Raw genomic sequence first — 11614 nt, 5'->3', positions numbered from 1 at the left:
GAAAACTGATGCAAATAATATGCTTTTACAAATACTCTTTTACAGTAATGAGAGTATTATAATTTTAAACTTCCCGCTAAAAAAATTGAAAATTTTCAAAAAAAGGAAAGTTATTGGTTTTGGTCCGATTTTCGGGTTACCTGACCGTTGATCCGAGGACAATTAATCCGCGACAATTGATCCTTGTGACGATTAATCCGCCGATAAAATATACTCACACACATATAAATGTGAAAAATTACGCCTTTTTTTTCACTAATTTTGTGTGCGTCTAACGTAAAAAAAATATACTCACACACAAATTTTTCAAATTTATTAATAAACACAATTATTTATCGACGGATCAATCGTCGCAAGGATCAATTGTCGCAGATCAATTGTCCTCGGATCATCGGTCGTGTCACCGATTTTCGAAAATCGAATTTCTAATAGATCTTGACGTTTTGAGGTATTGGGAAGCTATTCTGACTATTTTCAAGACGATGCTCGCGTGTATGTATGTGTGTACGTACGTACGTACGTATGTAAGAATGTAAATATTCTGTAACTTTTGAACGAATGAACCGATTTGGCTTTTTAAGGTCACGTTTAAAGTTGCTCATTAATTCCAACGATTTGTGAGAAATTGAGCATAATCGGTACTGTTGGGGAGAGGGGGGCAAAGTGGGCCCGTTAAGGAAAATAATTATAATATCATTAATTTTTTTTACGCGTTTACTTCTTTTTAGACCCTTGATATTTATTTTCACTTCATTACGCTGCGTCCATTAAAATTGAAAAATCGAAAATTAGGGGCAAATTGGGCCCTCCTAAAAATTTCGAATTTGATATTTTTTATTCTTTACACGTGTGATATTTGCAAATAATTATAAAACAATTGTATTTCAATAATATAAAAGTAATTTTAATAGTCTGCTGCGATATAACTTTAAAACGTAATTTTTTTTTTTTTTTTATTTAATCGTCGCATAAACTGCTGGGTCATGAGCGACTACAAGAAAAATTAATAACAAAAAATAAAGAGAATTAATTATACATATTATATATTATTGAACAGTTTTAGTTTCTTCAGTAGGGTTATAATTTTGACCATGTTGTCCTTAATATTGAGGCAGCTTGATATGTCTGTTGGTAGATCCTTCCTGAGGTCTGGTTTTGGGACAGTCGAACGTAATTTTATCATCTTTAACTTTTTTAATAAATTATATTTAATCAACAGTTTTGGTGGTCTATTTTAGCCCTCATTATATAAGAAATTTTGATAAGCTTATTATCCGTCCAAATTTATTGGCGTATAAAAAATTTTAAGGGGCCTACTTTACCCCCAGGGGCCCACTTTGCCCACTCCTCTCCTATACTCGGAGATGTTCCAAAAATAAAATTTTTCCAAAAATGTTTTTTTCGGATAACTTGTAATGTACGCGATGGATTAATTCCAGAATCTAATCAGCTCTAAAACTTTACAAGCCGCGTCGAATGTCACCTCAACCATCAAAATCGATTGATTTTTTCAAAAAAAATCATTGTTGAAAGAATTTCGAAAAAGTGTTTTTTTTTTTCTAATAAACTTTAAATCTTTGAACTAATCGATGACAATTTTTTTTACGTTAACATTTGAAAAACTGCGTTGAATTTCACCTTGAACATCAAAATCGGTTTATTATTTCCAAAGATATTGCTGGTATAAAATTAAAAAATAATGATCGACTTCATACTTTTTTCAAGAGCTCGAAAATAGCGGAAAGTTTCAGGGCTGGTCCTCAGGCTCAGGCGTTTTTCCGGTTTTTTTTTTTAATTAAGAAAAAACAAATTTATTTTGATATCGTGATTATTTGAATTTCGTCAACATTTAGATGAAAGTTATAAAATATTTATGCAAAGTAAACATAAATAATAAATTAATATGAATAAAAAAAAATATTCGGCAATATTCTAACTATTTGATTACACGCGAAAGGTCACGTCGTAGTAAACAATTATATGAAAGTTGGCATGGCCCAACGAATAAAAATTAAACGAGGAAGAGCGTGAGCATCATCGTCAGTGAAAGAGGTCAAAAGGAATTACAACAACGAAAGCTCTTTCAACGCCCTACAGCACTACAGGCTGACCTTTGGGAAACCAACGTAACATACTCACTGAGATTACATACCCACGCGATATACGAAGGTCAGAGTTCACCGAGTCAATTCATTTCAAAGCTTTTATTTATTTTTCTATTTACATTTTTTCAAATTTACATTTCCTGTTAATTATACATTCATCCTCAACTTTCATCACGAGAAAATTACTAAACGTCGATACGATATTTTTACCATACGATAGTTCATTTATATCGATCTCGATTTGTTTTTTTTTTTTTTAAATAATTTCGATCTTCAGAATTCCCTTCAAATTGAATTTTCAGCGAAGCTATCGATTTTAGGAAAAAATGTTTCGAACAAAAGTTGTAGGAAATTCAATTTCCTACAAAAAATGTCTTCAGTCTCATCAACATATTTCTGATATTTTCAAAGTTATAGAGAAAATAAAAAAGAAATTAATAAGTAAAGAATAAATTAAAATTTATTTTTTTACTTTGACTTGAAATTACGTCAAAACAATCAGACTTACGTAAAAACATCATGAGACCTTTTTTGTAGGAAATTGAATCAGCTACAAAATTGTTCATATACATTTTTGTCATATTTTTATTAGTTAAGCCAGAATTTTAATTTTTTTACAATAACTCGAAAAATTTAAACTAAAGAAAAATAAAATCAGCGCTCAGTGAAGTGAACGAGACAGCCGCTAGTATTTAATAAATTTGAATTATATATTTATAGACCATGATTATATAATATGACGTTGATCATAAAATGACAACGGGTTGGCAAACGAGATCTATTGTTACACTCAGTGCGTTGTATTGAAATTACAAAGGGTGTTGACGTTTCGCAAAAGGATACACTTGATTGTGTTGAGTATAAATCTGTGTAGACTGTGGTAGTAGTCGAGTATGTAGTAAAGCACGTGGATGATTGTGTGTTGCTTTGTAACAAAGAGGAAGCTCGAGTAGAGTTGAGTTGAGTTGAGTATAGAATCAACGCGACATGAATGATGACGACACTTTGGTGCGTTCAGTTAGCAAAAGGCTAATTAATTGCTTAATTAGTAGACTAGGCGTCGTACATCCAATAACGCCGTCGCGACGTTATACACCTACATATGCTACTCTTATTGTTTCATATGTATACCGACATATCTATTTATAATATTTATCTCTGCAAGGCGTATTAGGGTAAGATATATATTATATGTACATTTGATTATGTATTACTTAATTACTATTTGTTGTTGTCTGATTAATAAACGTATTTAATTAATGCTTAGTAACTTATTGGATCAATGCTACTTTAATTACTTATCTTGTGCATAAATATATGTTAATGTTACGTGTGCAATAACGTGATAGCGCTTTCAATGTATGTTATATTATTTGATAGTTAATTGGTAGTTTATGTAACATTAATTTGATTACTCATTTTTTTTGTTTGTGGAAAATTTTGGTTACAAATTTATTTATTTTTTCGAAGGTATGTGATCTGATAATTTTGTATTAGAATCATATTTTTACTATTTTTAAAAATAGTAGGGGAGGGAGGGGTAAAAGGGGGTACTTAAGAAAATACCAAGTTTTCGAGGACTCAAATACGCTAAATCTTTTTTTTTTTTTAATGATATTCAAAGTAAATAGAAGAAATTTTCAGTTACCATTGAAAAAAAAAATTTTTCATTTCTGCGGGCAAAGTGGGGTACCCCCTGAAAAAGGTAAAAAAAAAAAAATTTCTGGATTCTAAACGAATTTAATTAAGTTGAATTTTTTTGTAAGTAATTTACATGAAGAAAAATTATATTTTACATGTTTATTGGATACAAAAGAAGAAAAAAAATTTTTAATAGTTTTTATCATAAAACAAACGTCATTAATATTTTTAACTGACAATTGATTTTTGAAAAAATTTACCAAAAAAAATTCAAAGTAACACTTAATTATATTTACAGAAGTGATTTTGGAATGTTTAAAAACCATTTAAAATATAAAATTTTTTTTTATAAAATTTTGGGGGTACCCCCTTTTGCCCCTCCCTCCCCTACTATTTTGTCCCAAAGATAATGTCGCATTCTGCCCGAACTTTCCCTATCACGAGATGTTCAGAATTTGTTTTCAATTGAAAATCGACTGCAACGTCGAAGTATCGATAACTTTGATCCTAAAGAACACATAGTAAAATAGGATTCGTCAAAATCTATACATTTTTATCCGAATATTTTTTAAAAATTTATCATGCATTGAAATGATGAAAAATAATAGCAACTGTACTCTCTATGCCTGTGATTTATGTTTGTCTTTTCTCTATAAATATTCAAACATACCATATATGTAACTCAGCCTTTGTGTAGGTATTGAAAATCAACTTACCGAAAGGAAAATAAAACTGATATGAGCCGAACATGTATATTTATATCATCCATAGATTATAGGTTTTTATCCAAGCTCTTTAAAAACTATTTTAATATTTTAGTTGTAAATTTGAATTATAAATTTTACAATTTAAAATAGTTTTATAAAAAATAGATACTCATAATTTACCTGGAAATAAAAGAACAATATTCTACAATAAATGCAATCATAAGTTTTCACATGTACACAAGTTTGTGAGCAATAAAGAGTGCATTTGAATATTTAACGAGTAAATCAAACGATATTTATCTCAAAATTACATAACTTGAAGCGGGAGTTAAACCGATCGATGAATTAATGGCGTACTCACTCCTGTGCAGGGTTGAGAGCATATATTCAACCATATTTGAGGTTGAAATGGCTCGAATATGTTACCTAACTATGCACTAGATTATTACAGTTCCATGCAAACTGGAATTTTAACTTTTGTAATAATATTTCAATGCAAATATTATACTTCATCTATTCGATACTGTACTATGTATTTTTTCATCATCAAATATATTGTCCAATGAAAATAATCAATAAAAAATTGGAAAATCTAAAAGTTCATACCTCAATTCTTTATAGGGTAAGAGCACCAGTACCTAGCCCCAAACCAATAGCCAGCCACCTCATGTTAAATTATATCTATATACATTTTGAGCCAATGTTAAAGTAAATGACCGGCTGGCTACTGATTAGAGGCTGAGTACTGGTGCTCTTACCCTAATTATGATTTTATTTTTTAATTATTACATTCATTTTATATCTATTGTCTAATTTTTGTATGTATGTTTTTTTTTCTGGAAATCCTGAGTCGAAATATTAGACGTAAATTGAACGTTCTTAACGTTTTAAATGTAAACTGAACGTTTTGAAAGTATATTGAACGATTTTTAGTTCTATGATAAATATGTTTTCAATTTATGATACTCCAATCTACGTTCAAAACGTTAAAAACGTTCAATTTACGTCTAATATTTCGACTCGGGATATCACTCACACAGTAAAAAATATTGTGTATCTGTGTTAAAAACGGTCCGTGTTATAATTTTTGTGTTGATTTTTTTGTGTCAAATCAACACAATTCTTTGTGTTACTTTAAAATTTTTAATCGATTTACTCTTCAACACTTTAAAAGTGTTACTCAGTATAAAAATCGATATTATCAACATTTATTAAGTGTTACTTTAACATCAACACAAAAAAAGTGTTGAAATTTTAACACAAATTTTGTGTTGAAATTCAACACAAATAGTCTGTGTTGAAAAATAACACAAAAATTGTGTGGACCGTTTCTAACACATAGATTGTGTTGAATTTAACATAATATTTTTTACTGTGCAAGTCACAAAAAATTTTTCATCAGAAAATTAATGTGTTCAAAAAAATGGTATACTAGAGGGTAATAATTAATGTAGAGTTAAAAAGTAGAGTAAAAATTGTCGCCAATTGAAGCTAGCAAAAAAAAAAATAGTTAAAATTAACAATTTCATTATGAAATACATGGAAAAAACTAGATAGTACTAGTTACTGTTCTGCACAGTAATCGACGAACAATAGAGGGGAAAATACATTTTAATATGACTGATTCATATTAGAACAGGAGTGAATCATAGCTTAACACGTACTATCACTTTTTAAACAGTAACCAATGCTGTGCTACACAATACAAGAAACATATGACTGGTTACTGTCAAAATAGTCACCATTAACATCCAGAACAGAACTCAGTCTTGTTCTATCATGAATCAGTCATGTTAAAATGCGTTTTTCCCTACATTATTGAAAGCTTGAGGAATCAGTTTTAGAGATCTATGCATAAATTTAAAAAATATTAAGTAGCTAACGAGTACGGCTGCCCAATTTCAAAACACAGTAACTGACAAAAATAAAGTTTTTGAAATATGCATCGAATCATGTTCACAAAACTCCACTGGAACTAAAAATACTAAAAAATCGATTTCGAAAAATTTGTCACTTACTGTGTTTTGAAATTGGGCAACCGAGTAATTAACCTTTGAATGAAAAAAAAAAAATTTTACTGTTAATCAGATGTGCAATTAAAATTAAAATTGCGACCTCTTAGAGTTGAGCTAGAGAGCCTTTTTTTGGGAAGATTTTTTTCTCGGCAAACACTAACGTTTCAGAAGGTACGCAGTTGAAAATTTTATGTTCTTGTGTATAAAAATTCATTGGTTAAATTGGTTAAAAATAAGTGCAAACTGTGTGCAAGTGTAAATTTAACTAAAGTTGAATGTGTTATCTGATCTCAACGAGTTTTAAACCTGTATTATTGTCCCTGATTAAACAACTGAATTCGACCGAATTAAAAATTCTGATTCTGGTATATTCTGTCGAATTTTGCAAAACAGAATTCAACTGAATTGAAAATTTGAATTTGAATTAAACAGAATAAAACCGATTTAAAAATTTCAAATTCGTTTTAATTCAGTTTAATTCGGATTCAGAACCAGAAATTGAAGAATTATTTTCGAATTAATCAGAATTAAACCGAATAGAATTATTTAAATTCATTTTAATTTGGACAAATTCTGGTCTTCCTGCCGAATTAGACGGAATTCATTTTTAAGTTAGGTACCGAATTAACAGAATTTATCTGAATTAAATAGAATTAAAAATTTAATTCTGTTTAATTCGATCGAATTCAGTTGTTTAATCAGGGGTCTGACACAAGTATCATGTGTTAAATTTAACACAAATTTTTCAACTGCAGGAGCAAAAAAAAATTTTTTTTTGAATCACCCTAATATATACATATATATGAACAGAATTGCATCATAAATTAATTTCCATTACGCCGAAGATCTGTTTGTTACGCCTGAGGTAATATTAACGACTAATTGGCTTATAAACCAAACGTTTACTAATATTGTACTAAATCTAAACATAAATTACGATAACGATAATTGCATCTACAACAATCAACAATAATATCGAGATATATCAACAGTGACTATCAATAATTTAATTTAAACTATTGGTTAATATTTAATGTCCCAAAAAACCTCAAATAATGCAAACAGACCAATATTAAATCCTATCTTTTGTGAATTTTACTTTATTTCAAAAAACTTCGATCAAGTTCTCATCTAATTATTGAACTAATGGAAAAATTTTTGTTCTTCCACTTTTTCAATCTCTCTATTCTTATAAAATTTTCAATTTTTTTTGCCAGGAGTTTAAAAAATGGAGTGAACCAATAAATATGAAAGTTAAACAGGTTCAAAATTTTGTATTTAAGCAAATTAATAATCAATTTTGTAATATAACAAAATATAAATATTCATGTTAACAAATTGTCTGAAAAATATCTCGTATTATTTGAATGAAAAATTACTCAAATCAAAAGTCAAAATTTGTGTGGTTTTGAATAAACTCATTAATCTCTCTGCACACAGTAAAAAATATTGTGTTGAAATCAACACAATCTGTGTGTTAGAAACGGTCCACACAATTTTTGTGTTATTTTTCAACACAGACTATTGGTGTTTAATTTCAACACAAAATTTGTGTTAAAATTTCAACACTTTTTTTGTGTTGATGTTAAAGTAACACTTAATAAATGTTGATAATATCGATTTTTATACTAAGTAACACTTTTAAAGTGTTGAAGAGTAAATCGATTAAAAATTTTAAAGTAACACAAAGAATTGTGTTGATTTGACACAAAAAAATCAACACAAAAATTATAACACGGACCGTTTTTAACACAGATACACAATATTTTTTACTGTGCAATCGAATTTACTATTATAAAATAAAATTTATACTTATATGTAATTAAAATTTATTAATATATCGTGGTGTTTTGGAAAAAATTCTAATACGGGTTTTTATTCCTGGCGAATAAATTTGTCTCTCACTGTGGTCCGTCATCTTCTGGGCCGCCATTTCCTGGTCCATCATCTCCTGGACCGCCATCTCCTGGTTCATCATTTCCTGGTCCGTCATTACCTGGGCCTTCATTACCTGGGCCATCATCAACTGGTGCGTCATCACCTGGGCCATCATCAACTGGTGCGTCATCACCTGGGCCATCATCAACTGGTGCGTCATCACTTGGGCCGTCATCAACTGGTGCGTCATCACTTGGGCCGTCATCAACTGGGCCGTCATCAACGGGTCCATCATCGACTGGTCCGTCAACCTCCTCAGCCTTTCCAGCACTCGTATCATCCTTATCCTAAATAATTAAAATAATTTATTTAAATAAAATAATCACTCCCATATGTATTGAGCAGTAATCAAATATTAAGGACATACTTTTTTGCCACCACCAAAACATCCTTGAGCTAAAGGCACAGCATAAATCGCCACCAAAAGAATTAACAAAAGCTTAAGCTCCATGATTCAGTGAATTAGTTTTCCAACTGTCAGCACTGATAAATTAAAGTAAAATATTATATTGTATTATTGTAGTGATAATTATGAATATATATACTAGAAGTAAGGATAAATCGATAAATAAATAAATAATTTATCACTTACAATTACTTATTAAAATAAAAATTCTTCACGAAATGAATTATGTAATGAGAAGTAAGCTTTTGGAGTAGGGTATTTATACTTGTCGTCCCCACTAAGTTTACTCAGAAAGGAGGTACTTGTTTTTCAAATGGTCACTTACTATAATTCATTTTTTTTTTTTTTATTGGAACATCTTATCTTTAGTTTTTACCTTCCGATGGCATAAAGTTGTTGAATAATAATTTTTTACGTGAATATTATTTTCCTTAAGCAAATTTCGCGATACATTTGTTTACACTAAAGTAATATTGTGATTACATTATCAACAAAACGTTTAGTTATAACGATCGGCATATTGCAATTACACTGAATTTTACTTTAAGAAATGAATATGACTAGAAATATTTATTTAGACGCAATCATAATTCGTTATTTTGATTCTAAAGATGAATTAGTGAAATTCACTGCGTATCAGTGGATAGTCACTATTTCTTCAGCAATAAGTATACCACTGATTCAACTAATAGTATATTTACAGCTGCTTTCCAGTGCATATTCACTAATTAGCAGTGAATTTCACTAATTCGTTTTTAGAGACTGCGCATTGATTTTGGATAAATACCAAAGTCATGGGCAAGACTTTTTTTATAGAAAACTTTATTGTGTCTAGTAATTTTTTTAAAGTCTCAAATTTAATTTTAATTATTAATATAGTGAGTATACTAAATTTTGATTAACTTTTAATTTTCGTTATCGATTTTCCTAAGATGAGACTACACGGGAAGAAAATTATGGAAAATTTTGCTATGCATTATGGGAATAGTTCCCATAATGGTATAGGAATAGTTCCCATACCATTATGGGAACCATTTCCATAATGGTATAGGAGTAGATTCTATATCAATATGGGAACCATTCCCATAATATCATAAAAATTTTTTTTTGCAGAATAGTGTAGAAATTTCCATCATGACATGGAGAGATTCAAATAAAGCTTCTTCGACGCTAAATTTGTTAAAAAAAAAAAATTGTTAAAATGTTAATAATGTTTTTGCCAAATACGAATTTTTTTTTCAATGTTTGAATTTTTGTTTTTATTTTTAATAATATTTCTGTGTATTATAGAAGAAATTACCACACTTTTCTTTAAATTCATTTTTTCATGATAGTATGGGAACCATTCTCATAATATTATAGGAATGGTTCCTATAATGGTATGAGAACTATTCGAATAGCATTATGGGAACCATTCTTATAATGTTATGGGAATGGTTCCTATAAATTATAGGAATCATTACTATAAAATATAGGGTTTACTCCTATATAGGGGAAGGGGGGGGGGGCAAAAGGGGGTAGGGTAGGCAAAACGGGGTACCCCTAAAATTTGATAAAAAAAAATTTTATATTTCAATGGTTTTTAAACATTCCAAAATCACTTCTGTAAATATAATTAAGCGTTACTTTGAATTTTTTTTGATAAACTTTTTCAAAAATCAATTGTCAGTTGAAAAATATTAATGACGTTTATTTTATGATAAAAACTATTAAAAATTTTTTTTCTTCTTTTGTATCCAATAAACATGTAAAATATAATTTTTCTTCATGTAAATTACTTAAAAAAAAATTCAACTTAATCAAATTCGTTTAAAATCCAGAAATTTTTTTTTTTTACCTTTTTTAGGGGGTACCCCACTTTGCCCGCAGAAATGAAAAATTTTTTTTTTCAACGGTAACTGAAAATTTCTTCTATTTACTTTGAATATCATTAAAAAAAAAAAGATTTAGCATATTTGAGTCCTCGAAAACTTGGTATTTTCTTAAGTACCCCCTTTTGCCCCTCCCTCCCCTATTATGGGAATGATTTCCATAATATTATGGGAACCATTCCTATAATTATGGGGAACATTCCTATAATTATAAGAACTGCTTCCATAATTTATGGTCATAATTCCTATGTTGGTACAGGAAAAAATTTTATAGAATTATAGGAACCGTTTCCATAATTTTCTTTCTGTGTAGAAGGTTTTTTTTGTGAAAAACTTAAATTGATAAAAAAAATATAAATTTCCATTATTTCTGAATGTTTACTTGTTGGCAAGTCACAAAACTTGAAAGTTTTATTATTTTTCCATCAAAAACTTTCATCGTCTAAAAATAATATAATATATATTCATACTTATTGTCGACTTTACCCGACTTGTGGATGTAAATTCATATTTACTTTCAAGTGTTCAATTTAATTGGTCTATTTATCGCAAATATATTTATTATCGATAATTCAATGCCACTAAAAATTGCTGCTGTCTAATGTCTGAATACGTTGCTCTAATTAACTCAACCGCGTAAGCATGCATGCGATATTGCTTTTTTTTATCGACAACAATATTTACTTACATGTCACATTAAATACTCGATTATTGTTTTTATCGCAGTAGTATTTTTTTTGTAGAAAAAATATTTAAATATTTAATAAATAAAAACTATATGCATAAATTTTAAATCCTTTTGCACGATTTTTGAATTTTTGAAATTTTTCTCCTTAAAAATACATACAAGAAAAGTATTTTATTCTAGAAAAATAAAATATCTAGCAAGTATACGAAAGAGGATTTGCATTGTTATGTTACGACAATAAAC

At 29.0% G+C, this 11614-nt stretch overlaps 1 protein-coding gene across 1 annotated transcript; it reads right to left on the bottom strand.

The window, feature by feature from the left end:
- Nucleotides 1-7727: 7727 nt before the first annotated feature.
- Nucleotides 7728-9132, bottom strand: LOC130665306 (spidroin-2-like). Its single transcript, XM_057465635.1, has 3 exons — nt 8999-9132; nt 8774-8889; nt 7728-8693 (listed from the first exon to the last, which is right to left on the bottom strand). Exons 2-3 carry the CDS (start codon nt 8855-8857, stop codon nt 8370-8372), a joined length of 408 nt encoding a protein of 135 aa, XP_057321618.1. The 5' UTR covers nt 8858-8889; nt 8999-9132; the 3' UTR covers nt 7728-8369.
- Nucleotides 9133-11614: the final 2482 nt, after the last annotated feature.

The sequence above is a fragment of the Microplitis mediator genome, chromosome 3 (genome assembly GCF_029852145.1).
Source record: "Microplitis mediator isolate UGA2020A chromosome 3, iyMicMedi2.1, whole genome shotgun sequence".
Classification (NCBI taxonomy): Eukaryota; Metazoa; Arthropoda; class Insecta; order Hymenoptera; family Braconidae; genus Microplitis; species Microplitis mediator.
The sequence above is the reverse complement of the archived record's forward strand: the minus strand, read 5'-3'. Positions and strand labels throughout refer to the sequence as shown.

Coding starts and splice junctions, on each gene's coding strand:
- LOC130665306 (XM_057465635.1), bottom strand. CDS start 8,857: ATGGAGCTTAAGCTTTTGTTAATTCTTTTGGTGGCGATTTATGCTGTG. Junction 8,694..8,773: donor GTTTTGGTGGTGGCAAAAAA/GTATGTCCTTAA, acceptor TTAATTATTTAG/GATAAGGATGATACGAGTGC.